We start from the raw sequence: 14,572 nt of genomic DNA on the forward strand, positions 1-14,572 counted from the left end.
TATCTTCTTGTGCGGAATGGCCGAAATGTTCGATAAGGCGAACCTGAAACTCATTCTTATTTCCCGCGCTAGACATATACAATTCCTCTAATTTAATATTTAAACCTTCTGCTATCAATGCTTGTATGTCTTTCTTGTCCATGTTGATGTTCTGTCTGTCAACAGCCGCTTTACAATATAAAGAAATAAAATCTAAATTTCAAATTAAAATTGAATATTCAAAATAAACTTAAACATATTTCTAGGAAATTACTTATTGTAAGAGATCAAGTTTAAAAAGTTCACAACAACAAAAATATTTCTTCATAAATAACATGAACATGAAATGTGGCTACCGTTATTTCTTTTGCTACAATTCTTTGTTCTTGCAAAAACAACGCGTGCAGTTGTCATCCTAATCAAATAATATGGTAACGTTATTTCTATGCCGTAAAAATACAATAACAAAGACACTCAGTCTTTCTAAATATCAAATTTGGTTTAACACATTAACTCTTAATTTGCTTCATACATACAAGTTGTGCTGTACCCAAATTTGTCTTCTCCATCAATTGTTTTTTAATTTGATATTTTCTCGATCACTCGTCACCAAATTGAAGGGTTACAAATTCTTGTTGATATGCACACAATCTGCCTGCTTATTATTGTTGTTGCTGCCTTTACTTCTTAGGGTATAAACCAACGGTCACTCTAGTTTATTGTTGTTGTTTTTGCTTGCTGGCTTCTATTAACAAACGGTCACACAAGTCTCTCATTGTTGTTGTTACATTCTTTGCCACCAACCAACGACACCGTCAATTTTATGCACACGGACAATTGTTGTTGTTAATGTACCCAAACTATTTTGTTGTTGTGAAGTCTTACTTTTTTAATGATCACTTATTTCCACATCTATTCATTTGAATTTACTTTAATTAATTTCGGACGGACGAGCCCCCAAGTTATAGGTTTGGTTACCTTTTAATTCCGAATTAAAAAACACTTTGTTTAATGTTTTCATTATAATTCAGTTTGTGTTTATTAAGATTATTATATGTACATAGTTTATCAGAATTAAATTAAAGTAAATTATCAAGGTAGATCGCAAAATAATGTTTAAGGTTTGATCTTCTAATTATTCAAACTCATCACTTTCAAATTCACTTAACTTTTATCTAGCTTATGTGCATTCACTCTATGCATATCTAAACTTCTAAGCACAATTTATTTCTTTTCTCGTCTAATGACAAACTTCTTCTGTGTGCTTTCTCTTATTAGAACTCAGCGACTGTGTGTGTCAGTTTTGTCGGCGAAATGTCGTATGTTTTATTATGTGTTTGTCGGCGATTTTTTAATTCGTCTGTGTTTACATTACTCAAACTCGTTATGCAGGCAATAAGAGTAGTTACGTAAACTGATCCTACATTAATTATAAATTAAACATGCCTTGCAACATCATTAATATTGTAACATTAAAGAAAACATAAAACTACATGAAAAATTAACAATAAGGAATAAGGAGGACAGTGCAGTTTGAGTGAGCAATTCATATTAATTCAATAAAATAAAAGGCAAATTGTAACATACACCAGATAGTACCCGTCCGAATATCGTGAAGTGACGATTTTCGCATACACGTCAGGACCGCACACCAACGCCATGCGACCAGCGGTGTAGAAACTTGAATCAGCCAGTGGCTATCCCAAAAATGACTTCTTGATGATCTTGATGGTGGGATCGACTCTCGAGGTGTGAAGACATGACGTAGGTCCGTCACCTTAGCTACTACAGAAATAGATTGAGAGGGGTCGCACAGTGTCACGACCTTGGCCAAAAATGGTAAAAACTAAATACTTCGTTGAACAAATTTATTGATGGGGAGTGATAGAAAACATATTAATTAAGAAGAATCTGAATTTTGGTACTGATACGTGAAGTAGTTTTTGCTATATGAAGATTTAAATCCGACAATTTTAGTTAATACGTATTTTTATGATTTTTTTGTTCTAAAATTAATAAATTATATTATGCGTTAATATTTAAAATTTAAAAGTAAGTTCTCTTGGGATGTAATAAACTTGGCTACACTTTTGTTTGTATGTATATATTAATCATATGGTGTTTACATTTACCCAAATATGTATTACTATGTTTATTAATTTTCTGAAGCAAATTTTAAATTGAGTGGAGTGGGAAAAAATGGTATAAAAGTGTATATCGATATTTTTTGCTGTATGAGTAGTAAAAAGTGAGTACTTCAAATACGTAAAGGTCCCAGCTGCAGAGGTTTGCAGACGAATGTGTCATTTCTCTTTTTCAGCGACCACCTCACTGAGAGAATGCCCCCTTTTTTAACAAATCGTTTTGCGGTGTTGGCTATAGCGCGAAAACGAATGAACCGATGTTCATATATTTTTGTGGGCTTATTAAGTACATAATAATCTTGCTTTTAAACGAGACAATTTAAAAATATCAATTTTTAAAAAAATTGTGAACAGCGAAACTCAAAATTTGATTTTTTACAAAAAATTTACCGTTTTTTGACCACTAATCGGTCAAAAAAATTTTTAAAGGAAATTTTCACATATATAAACACAAGAGTTTGATATATTCAATATGCTCACAAACAATATGAAGACTAAACACCAAATTTCAGTCAAATCGGGTGGATATTGAGGCCACAACACCCAAAATACCGAAAATGAGGAACGGTTCTACGGGGGCTATAGGAAGACGAGTACCTATACCGACATATTTCTGGTGGAAGGTTATAAGTCCCCCAACGGAGACTTAATACCAATATTCAGCCATTTCGGTGTGATAATCAGGCTAAAACCTCCAAAATACCGAAAATCGGGAGGTACCGTTGTATGGGGGCTATATCAAAACGTGGACCTAAGGCCACAATTCTCTGTTGGAATGTTTGATATCTCTGCCGAAGACTAACCACAAAATTTGAATACTTTCGGTTGGTCATTGTGTCTAAAACATTTAAAATACCGAAAATCGGGAGGTACGGTTCTATGGGGGCTGTATCAAAACGTGAACCGACCAACCCAATTTTTTGTCCTGAAGATTGTAAGTCAATAATAGGTACGTGTACCAAAATTGATACACCTACGACAACTCCTTCTATTTTTGGCCACAGTTAATATGAACTCGCGACATTGTGGGTCGTAATTCGATGCCACCGAAATGCGGATGAACAGATCAGATCGGACATCATAGAAGTACAGATTTGGCTTTGTCTTCCACACGGATCTAACACTGCTCGAATTGGAATCGATGGGCTGACATTCTGTAGACGGACTATGACGCTCGGGGATATGATCGAGGCCGCTTAAAACGTTAGCGAACCGACGGAGTTACCAACACAATGGGAATCCTGGTGATTGCCCAACACAATGGGAAACCTGGTGATTGACTGGGAACTAGTCCTCGGACGAGACGACGGACTAGGATACGGTCCAGATCTTTCGTAATGTCGAGGATGGACTGATCTGTTGAGTGTAGTTATTGCCGCCCATCTTTTCCAGAACATAATAAATTTCTGCGATTAAATCAATACCAAACATATTTGTTGTGTACAGTTATAGCGGTGCCACTGCCGTGCAATGGTATACACTCCCGCCATGCACGCAGAAGGTTCCCGGCATGCAACATCAAACATTTTTCAACGGTGAGATTTCCTGAGTATTTCAGCCTTGAAAAACTTCTCCACACGCAGTTCGGACTCGGCGATAAACAGTAGGTCCCATATCATTGAGCTAAATATGAATCGGGGTGCACTCATTGATATGAGAGAAGTCTCCCTTGTCCCGTTGTGAAACAATGTTTTTGTTTTGTGCTGGTTATGACTGTACAAATAACTTTTGTACAGACATTCGGCTCATGTCGAGGCGCTGGAAAATTTGATAAGTAAAAATAAATCTTCCGCCCGAATTTCCAGCAGCCTGAGTAAAAAAATATTTTATTACCATTGTTATCGTAAGTGGTAAATTATGTTATGATGAGCGGTAAAGATTATATCTAAATCCAAAAAAAAAAAAAACACATCTATTGTCTCATTACCCAAACGGAAGAACAAACCAACAAATATTTTCGTTTCAATGGCGAAGACAAGGAACTGACGGAAGAGAATAAAGGTGAACGTTTTATCTATCCCACCATGTCGAAATTCAACATGGTTCTCATGTCTCCAGAGACATGGGAAATTGTTCCAGATGCCTCCATAGAATTTGAAAATTGGGAACATGTTACAGCCTTTAAAATTGTCAAATTGGCTTATGAGGGTACTAGATCGGGTCTCAAGGAGTATCTTTGCATAGGTACCAATTTCAATTACAGTGAAGACATTACCTCAAGGGGTAATATTCATATCTACGATATCATCGAGGTGGTGCCAGAGCCAGGAAAACCTTTGACGAAATTTAAATTAAAAGAAATTTTCAAGAAAGAACAAAAGGGTCCTGTATCAGCAATTTCCGGTGTTCTGGGCTTCTTGGTAACAGCATTTGGCCAAAAAATCTACCTTTGGCAGCTAACAGATGATGATCTCAGCGGTGTGGCCTTCATAGATACAAATATCTATGTCCATGAAATTATATCCATCAAATCGTTGATTCTCATTGCTGGTGTCTACAAATCGGTGAGTGTTTTGCGTTTCCAAGAGGAGTTCCGCACCTTGTCACTGGCATCAAGAGATTTTTACCCCTTAGAGGTATTTGGCATTGAGTTTATGGTGGACAACACAAATCTGGCATTTTTGGTGACAGATGCCGAAAAAAACTTCATTGTATATATGTATCAGCCGGAAGTTCGCGAATCCATTGGTGGTCAAAAGCTACTGCGCAAGGGTGACTATCATCTGGGACAAACGGTGAACACCATGTTCAGGGTACAGTGTCATCAAAGAGGTCACATACAACGGCAACCTTTCATCTATGAAAATAAGCATTTTGTTGTCTATGGTACTTTGGATGGTGGCATGGGTTATTGTCTTCCGCTGCCGGAAAAAGTCTATCGTCGTTTTTTGATGTTACAAAATGTTCTGCTCTCTTATCAGGAACATTTGTGTGGCCTAAATCCCAAGGAATTTCGTACAATTAAAATGGCCAAAAAGCTGTCAATAAATCCTAGTCGTTGCATCATTGATGGTGATCTAATATGGTCGTTTGCCAATATGACAGTTTCGGAACGTAATGAGGTGGCGAAGAAAATCGGCACCAAGACAGAAGATATTTTAAGTGATCTACTGGAAATTGAGAGAATAACAACGGTGTTTTAAAATCAAGTTTTTTCTTTACAATTTTTACAATTATTATTATGTATGTATTTAGTTTTGGATTAAATTGGCTGGAGCCAATAAATTATAAAATCGAATTATACCTAAAAAAAAAAAAAAAAAAAAAAAAAACTTGATGTTGGAAAACTTGCAAATCCCCTCATTAAAAGTAATATAACGCATAACTTAAATTTGCCAATGAACACAATTAATGCTGATGAGGTTGAAAATATATGGGAAAGAGTTAAAACTACCATAAACACCATATCTCAACATGATCTGGGAAACTACAAAAAACCAAAGAATAAGGATTGGATGACGGATGAAATTCTACACCTTATCGAAGAACGCCGAAAATACAAAAATTCAAATTACGAACTGTATTGGGAGCTCAACAGAGAAATTCAAACAGCCACACGAGCTTATTTGAATAATCAGTGCGAAGAAATAGAAAGATTGAGAAACCTACACGATGATTAAAACCTACACAAGAAATTAAAGGAAGCTGCTGGTGTATATCGTAAAACAACTTCTGCTGTACTATACAATGAGAGCAATGAAGTAGTGACTGAAATTAGCGGGAAAAAAAAAATTTGGAAAGACTATATACAAAAGCTCTTTACAGATGATAAAAGATCATGCTACGAAAATCAATCCACGCAAATATTGTCTGGAACGAGTATATTATATATTCTGAAGTAGAATGGGCCATTAAATCTTTGAGGGACAAAAAAGCAACTGCGAATGACGAGATACCTTCAGAAATATTAAAACTCGTTGATGGAAACAATCTACAACTATTTACCAAACTTTTCAACCATATATATGACACAGGACAATTTCCAAAAGACTTGCTGAAGCCCACGTTTATAGCAATACCGAAGAAGAGCCATGCCAATCGATGCAGTGACTATAGACTCGTAAGCCTTATGAGTCATACATTAAAGATATTCCTTAAAATAATTCATAATAGGATATATGAACAATGCGAGAAATCAATGGGAGATACACAATTCGGATTTAAGGAAGGAAAAGGCACACGATAAGCTTTGTTTTATATCTAAGTTCTTATACAAAAATGTCGGGAAGTTCAGAAGGACGTATTCATATGCTACATCGACTACTAAAAAGCCTTTGACACGGTACAACACGATAAGCTGGTCGAAATAATCCAATCTATTGGAATAGAAGACAAAGAAATAAGATGCATAAAAAGTTTATACTGGCATCAAACTGCCCAAATTGATGTCAACGGAGATACAACAGAAGAAATAATGATATCCAAAGGGGTTCGAAAAGGATGTGTCTTATCTCCACAACTATTTAATATATACTCTGAAAAAATATTTCAAGAAGCATTTTTAAATATTCAAGAAGGTATAAAAATCAGAAATAAATATATGAACAACATCCGATACGCCGACGACACCACTATTTTGTCTGATACTATGTCGGGACTAAAGTCTTATGAACAGACTCACTGAATATAGCGAAAAATATGGTCTAAAAATTAATATCCAAAAGACTAATTTCATGGTGATCAGTAGAAACAATTCGCACACGGACACATCTTTAAAAATACATAACTCTACTGTTGAAAGAGTAAAATATTTTAAATACTTAGGGGTTCTAACTAATGAGGAATGGGACAACAGCAAATAAATTAAATGCAGAATAGAGATGGCAAAGGACGCGTTTTCCAAATATAAAAAAGCGTTAACAAGCCATAAAATAAACATTGAAATTAAAAATGGTCAGTATTGCTATATGCAGTTAAAATTTGGACCAATAAAGCTATAGACATTAAAAGACTCGAGGCATTTGAGATATGGGTTTACAGAAGAATACTAAAAATACAATGGACAGCTCACATATCGAACGAAGAGGTTCTCAGAAGAATGAACCGCAACCGAGAACTTACAACGCATATTAAAAAGCAAAAGAGTGCATACCTAGGACACATTATGAGGAATCCCAAAAATATAAACAACTCCAATTAGTTCTCCTAGCAAATATAGAAGGTAGAAATTCCAGAGGTAGAAAAGAAACAACCTGGCTCAAGAACATACAGCAATGGACCGGATATCATAACGCAGACCACCTTATCACCACATCACGAAAGAGGGAACTCTTTAGCCAAATCATAAATAACATTTAATGAAAATAGAAACTATGTAATTGTATGATCGCTAATATACGAAAATTGAATAAGCAAATAAAGAAGAAGAAAGGGCGGTAAAGATTCCATAGGCAGTGGTAGCTGTTATCGCTAGTCATTCTGTGTGCATTATTTGTTGCGCTTATGAAAGGTCGCAGCAATCTAGCACCAGTTTCTTTTACTTATCGTATAGAAGATAAGAGTCGCTAGATTGTACTTAGGTTGAGAAATATTTTGTAAACTAGCAAGTAAGTTGTTAATATTTTGAATAAATCAGGGTCTTAACACCACTCAACCGAAGCAGATCGACTGCTTCATCTTATTAATTCATATACAGACTAGATGCGGCAGTCTGTTGGATGCACCAAGCATCACATTGAATTTATAATTGTACATTTTGGTCCATCGAGCCTTCTCTTTGGTGAAAGATAAACCGGCGGCGGGACGAGTACTACGAGAAAATACGAAGGAGGAGCGCAGAACCAACGGAGAAGAATACGAAGAAGAACGGATGATGAAGTTACGATAAACGCAGTGACGAAAAACGATACGAAGAAGAAGCGAAACTACTAGAAGGAGGCGTTATTACGAAGAAAGCAGCAGTTTGCTCAGTTATAAGAAGAGCATTACTCCACGAATTTAACCGGCGGCGCACAGTGGTCGATACCACTGATCTAGCGGCGCGAAATTAATAACTTGGAAACGAATGAAGATATCTTTCTGAAATTTTGCACAAACTCAATCTGTGTCTGTGGGTAATTATGGACTTAATATGAACAACATAGGCAAATATTTTGGTATAGCCCCCATATAACGGTACCTCCTGATATTCGATATTTTGAGGATTTAAGCCACCTTTTCCTTCCAAATTAGTTATAATTTGGTACTTAGGGTTTCTAGAGATCACTAAACCTTTCCACCAAAAATTGTGGACATAGGTCCACGTTTGGGTATAGGCCCCTTTTAAGGTACCTCCCGACTTTCAGTAGTTTGGGGATTTAAAGCTACATTTTCCGACCAAATTAGGTGTAATTTGGTATTTGGGGTTCCCAGTGGACACAAAAATTCTCCACCAAAAATTGCGAACATAGGTCTACACTTTGATATAGCCCCCATATAACCGTACCGACAGATTTTGGGTATTTTGAGGATTTAATCTATTTTTCAAGACCATTTATCAGCAAGATTTGCAGCTAAATTTTGGTTATTCGGAATCTAGGGAAAACATACAAAAAATAATAATTTTTGAAAAATTATTGCTTTATAACTATGTAACTTCAGACCACAAACATTTTATTTTAATTTAACTTAAACCCTCCCCTATTAATAAAAAATAAACTTTGTTTAGTTTTATTACGAATTTATTTAACAATTAAACAAATATGAGGTCAGGTTTTTAGCAACAATTTTATTAAAATCTGATCCGTCAAAATTTCTAGCACTTGACACTGAATAACTGAGTGAATATTTACAACAACAAAAAAGTAAAAACAAAATCCTAGTCAGCAGAGTGTCTGTAATCGGTATAATGGAAAACATTTCGCAATTTTATACTTAGATTTTTTGACTTTCGCGCCGCTAGATCAATGATTTCGTCCTCTGTGCGGCGGTGGGAAAATGCTTTCACATTTTCTACAAAAAGAACTGCAAACGAAGAAAGAGAACGGAGGACGAGAAGATAAAGTGAATAACGAGTATGACGAGAGAGGAGAGGACAACCGAATACGAATAAAAACGAAGAAGAACATATCCCAAAAAGAAAAACAATAATCATCTTTTAGAAGAAAGAGCAAACTTTTCAAAATGCAAAGCCGTGAAGAGCTATATAGAGATCGAAATAAATTCTTTAAGGAAGTGCAAGGTATGGCACAGGAAGTAGAATTGGGGTGCCTGAAGGGTGAATTTAATCTTCAGTTGGCAGAGATAAAAAACACAATAGCTGGAGGGAAATACGTGGAATTAATACCTTTTGAGAGAATTATTCGGTAAGTTGGATAACCAGATGTGGAGACTCGAAAATAGCTATACAAAGATTGCACTTAAAGGAGGATCGGATCATTGTTTGAAAGAAAAGTGGGAGAGGGAGGATATGAATACCGTCCTAGAGCAGCGAAAAATTAGGAAGAGGTTGTATGAAATGAAGAATAAAGTATACGATCGGCCTAAATTTGATTTTTCAATTAAACCGAAGGAAAATGCAACGAAATAGTTTAGTTATGGAAATAGCAGGAAACAAGGATACTCCTGATCACCAGCAGCTGAAACATCATCCATGGACAATAATCAATCTAAAGAAATAAACAACGAAAGCTGCATGTTTGGAGAATAAATAAAGGAGTCGTCAACAAAGGAAATACGAAAAATTTTATCAGAGAGCGAGAAACCCAAGAACACCAACATCACATTCGAAGAAACAGATTTGAATAATGGAAAACTGCAATAGCTTAATATCAACAAATCAACAACAACAATGAACAAGAATATGCATTTCCATCATCAGCAGCTGCAACATCTACCATTACGAAACCTAGAAAGAAATCAGAGAAACCAGAATTTTCTCGAAAAAAAAATACAAAAGAATCTACTGCCGAGATTGGAGGTGAGCAGATCATACTATGTTGAAAAGTTGAAACGACACACTGAGATGAACAAGGAGTCAGCGCACAATGACAGCCACGGAAGACGAGCGCGGAAGAAGAAGTCGCCAAGAATTTCGGTAGCCTGAAAAATTAAGTCGGATGATGAAGGTGGAGGAATAACCAACATAGATTCCTTGGAGAAATGATTGCGGCGTTTTACAGGTGCGATCACGTAAAGGCAGATTTTGGTCCCATTTTTTATTATTCATAAAGTCATTTAAATTTGTATCTTATGTATATTTGTTCACAATCTTTTTTAATATTATTATTTTTAAGGTCCGCCCCAGAATGTTTAATTCTCAAACATAAACTTTTTCTAATTGTTATACGATTTTATAGTTATTATCGATACAGTTCACTGAGAAGATACATATATATTTCTGATTCATTGCAATCACTCCACTTAAATTTTTGAAGCCGGGTACGAGAATGTACGAATAACTTTTGTACATACTTTCGGCTCATGCCGAGGCGCTGGAAAATTTGATAAGTAATAATAAATCTTCCACCAAAACTTCCAGCAGCCTAAGTAAATAATTATTTTATTACCATTGCTATCGTAAGTGGTAAATTATGTTATGATGAGCGGTGAAGATTCCACAGGCCGCGGTAGCTGTTATCGCTAGCACCAGTTTCTATTACTTATTGAATAGAAGATAAGAGTCGCTAGATTGTACTTAGGTTAAGAAATTTTTTGTAAACTAGCAAATAAGTTGTAAATATTTTGAATAAATCAGTGCCTGACCACCACTCAACTGAAGCAGATCGACTGCTTCATCTTATTAATTCATATACAGACTAGCTGAGGCAGTCTGTTGGATGCACCGAGCATCCATCAAATTTATAATCGTTCAATGACTTTTCGAAATTTTTTCTCAAAAATGATTTCCTGTATCACGGATGAATGAACTTTTGCCTATTATAATATATTAATATAACTAATATAACGTTTATTCCATTGAAATATAAAAAAGTTCACGCTCAAATCGATTTAATTTCTTTTTTAAATTTCCCATAATTGTGATAAATTCAAATTTAAAAGTAATTTGTGCGTGAGGGCTTTTCACCCAATCAACTTATAATTAAGCTTTTATGTAATCTTATGTAGAAACTCATCACGTTATCATACAGGGATATTAGGTTCTAAAAAAATCATAACCCTATTGTGGAGTCAATGGTACTAAGAAAAGAAAACGTTTTAATTGTCTTCATTCGGCGATTGGTCTGTCAGAATGACCAATTTAGTTACCGGCCGCTTTACACCGACGTTTGCTCTGCGCACGTCCACGACTCTAACGTGTCCGTCAACCTTTTCAACACGACCTAAGTTCCACGAGTCGGAGGGAGATTCTCGTGCCGAACCACGACTAAATCATCAATTACTAATTCTCTTTCCGGGAATTTCCATTTGTACCGCATATGAAAATTTGGAAGATATTTGCTTTACCGATTCACGTGCGATATCGATTGTTCAGATATGAAAGTTCAGGAGGAGCAAGTAACAGCGCGCCAATTAAAAAATGGCCGGGTGTTAAAGATACTAATTCTTGAGGATCGTCGGACATAGTACAAAGTGAACGCGAGTTAAGACAAGGCTCTATTCCAGCTAAAAATGTCGCCAATTCCTCAAGAGTGAAACGAAGTTTTCCACAATGCTTCCGAAAATGTTGTTTAACTCTTTTAACTCCAGCTTTCCAAACACCACTCATATGTTGTGCACCAGCTTTTTACGAAAGACCTCGATGTACAAGAGCATCAGAGTCCTAATCACAGCTATCACGAATAAGGCGAATAAAATCTTTTCTAATTTACGAAATATAGTTCATGAACAACCTTGACGAGCGATAAACCTATGTAATGCGGCCATCAAATTGGATTTGGAGAGCTAAACAAATCGATGGTTACACCGGATTATTAACCATTTTGTACTCCTTTGCGAAATGTAACTTTTGAGTAACAAGTGAGCCAAGGCTATAGTCGGGTCGAGACCAACTATGTGATACCCTACACCACTACCCCTGTGCATAAGCTTTTGACTGGTAAAATTCAAAATATTAAAATTGGGATAGCTTAGCATCTTTGCTCTGTTGGAACGCATTTAAGTGCATAAGTCAGTACAACTCAAATAAAAAAATGGAAAAGTGGGATGTACGCCAAACATCAATAGACTTCTTTCTGTGTGAGAACCCCATCAAATCAATAGGCTTCTTCCCCTATCGTCACCCAAAGTTTCGTAACGATAGGATTAAAATTGTGACCTGTAGCGTGATTACAAGGCTTAGATGGACAGACGGATGGTCGGACAGACGTAGCCAGATCGACTCAGCTCGTCAAGACATTCATTTTGGTACATATATGTATGGGTCTGCGACCATTATTTCGATGCGTTACAAACTTTTTGGCCAAAACCAACTTATACTACCCACCCCACATAGTGGTGTAATTATTATTAAGAGCCTCCGAACCTCATTGAATTCCGGTGTAGTAATTTTTTTCGCAGGTTAGGAATATTTATCTCGGTACCGAGAATAAGTCTGTCGTACGAACCTTAACATGTAAGCTACAGCACGAATCCCTGTTGTAAAAGACAAATACCTATCCAGAATATCAGTGAACGTCGACGAAACAAATGAGAAATGACACTGCACCGAATGCATTTCCATTGTAAGTCTCAAGTGGAGTTAGGTCACGAGTATCCCAACTCGATTTATCTTGGCTGAGACAGCATGGCCCATGCCACCAAAGGGTCTAGCAGCTAAGTCTGATGGTGATACACCACGACTTCATAGGTCAGCGGGATTATCTTCAGACCGAACCTGATACCAGTTATTATTATCTTGAATCCTACAGACTCTATTGGAAACAAAGGTGGTCCAGGAGGGGTTTTTCGAAGCCACGACAAAACAATAGTTCAATCCGTCCAACAATACACCTGACAAAATTCAATGTCGATCTCCTTGACTATAACATTCAACAGTTCCGGCGCTAACACTGCACCACAATGCTCTAAACGAGGGAGCGAAATTGATTTAATTGGGGCCACTTTCGGCTTACTAGACAAGAAATGCACAAACACGTTCTGACCTGGGACCTCAATTCGAATATATACTACCCTCGTGTATGCCTTAATCGAGGCATCTAAAAATTCCGTGAAATTCCGCCAAATATTGTGGAGTATATCGAGTACAACAATAAATTTGTATCGTATTTACATGGTGAAATGAGTTGATCCCTAGCACTCACCCCGGTCTCAAGGTCATGCGCTCCTGCCAATACATCATCCACATATATGGATTTGCACATTATGTGCGCTGCTAGAGGATATTCCGATTCTGTTTCATCCGCCAGTTGCAATAATCGATTTTCCTGGTCAAAAATCAAAATTTTGTTTTGTCAAGGATATTTAATTTCTATATAAGATTCGATAGTAAAAATATTGAAACTAAGGAAACCAAAAAATTTGGCCCAAATATTGGAAGGTGTGGGCGTGGCGTGCCCCTAAAGACAAGCATTTTCCCAATTTTTGGGAAATACGTAATTTTTGCAAATTTCTGGAGAAAGACGAAGCTATTTCTCTAAAACTGTAACAGTTATTGTGTTCATTAATTTTTTGTAAGGTAGGTAGGGTTGTGGCCTTTAAAAATCGTTTTAGTAAATTACCGTAGCGTTTACACAACATGATCTATTTTATGTTTCCTCGGGTACTAAATTTTATAAAATTCCATATTTAGTGGACTAGAACTTTTGTGGAACAACATGGAACAAAGTTCTGTTCTCACAGAAAGATGCCCGAAAGTCTCCTCTTCCAGCCCATATATACTTTTGTACCCGTCCCGTTCCGTCCGTTTAACACTTTTTTCAATTTATTGAAATTACATGGGTAAAAATGTGTATTTTTCTATACTGTCTCCATATGAATTACAGCTTTTTGAAACAAATTACAACTTTTTTGTGTATATGAGTTTTTATACGAGTTATATAAGTTTTATTAAAACCCAAGAAGAATATTTTTAATTTTTGAAAAAATTTAAATTTTTTTTGTAAATTTTTTTTTGTTTAAAAATTTTGAATAAATAGAAGTGGTTTTTTTGAGCTTGAGGTCATTAGTTTGATTTTTATTTTTCCATTTTTATTTTCCAATATTTCGGAATTCTTTGAATTCCATCTTCAGGGAGTTTAATTTTATCTACAAAATGAAAAACAAAAGTAATAATAATAAAGTACGACTTATAATCTATATCACAGAATTGTTACAAACTAAATAAAATGTATAAATAAATAAATAATTGTTGTTTGTATAATCACAGGAGAATAAAAGATCGCTTACGTGTAAATATCATTAACAATAAAACTTAAAACTAGCGTAGCATGTCTACCGTCGTCAAGAGGTATTATTGCACTGGATGTTATTTACTAATTACTCGATCTCTTCTCTGTGTAAGCTGCCTGTAACAATAAGCTGTGTTGTCCGTATCTGTTTTGTGGTTTATTCTTTTTGTTGTTGTTAAGCTA

The 14,572-nt window shown here is 35.9% G+C and overlaps 2 protein-coding genes across 20 annotated transcripts in view; both read left to right on the plus strand.

Moving 5' to 3' along the window:
- The window catches only part of Bili (FERM domain-containing protein 8 Bili), a 1,367,054-nt gene that overhangs the window by 776,759 nt on the left and 575,723 nt on the right, over positions 1–14,572 (plus strand). The window lies entirely within an intron of this gene.
- On the plus strand, positions 4,028–5,365 carry LOC141390635 (cleavage and polyadenylation specificity factor subunit 1-like; the record flags this gene model as incomplete). The annotated part of the gene is made up of 1 exon (XM_073963582.1): positions 4,028–5,365. A coding segment is annotated over one exon (1,239 nt), but the record flags the coding sequence as incomplete, so codon positions are not given.

This window comes from Musca autumnalis, unplaced genomic scaffold (genome assembly GCF_047663935.1).
Source record: "Musca autumnalis isolate F117 unplaced genomic scaffold, ASM4766393v1 scaffold_1, whole genome shotgun sequence".
Taxonomy (NCBI): Eukaryota; Metazoa; Arthropoda; class Insecta; order Diptera; family Muscidae; genus Musca; species Musca autumnalis.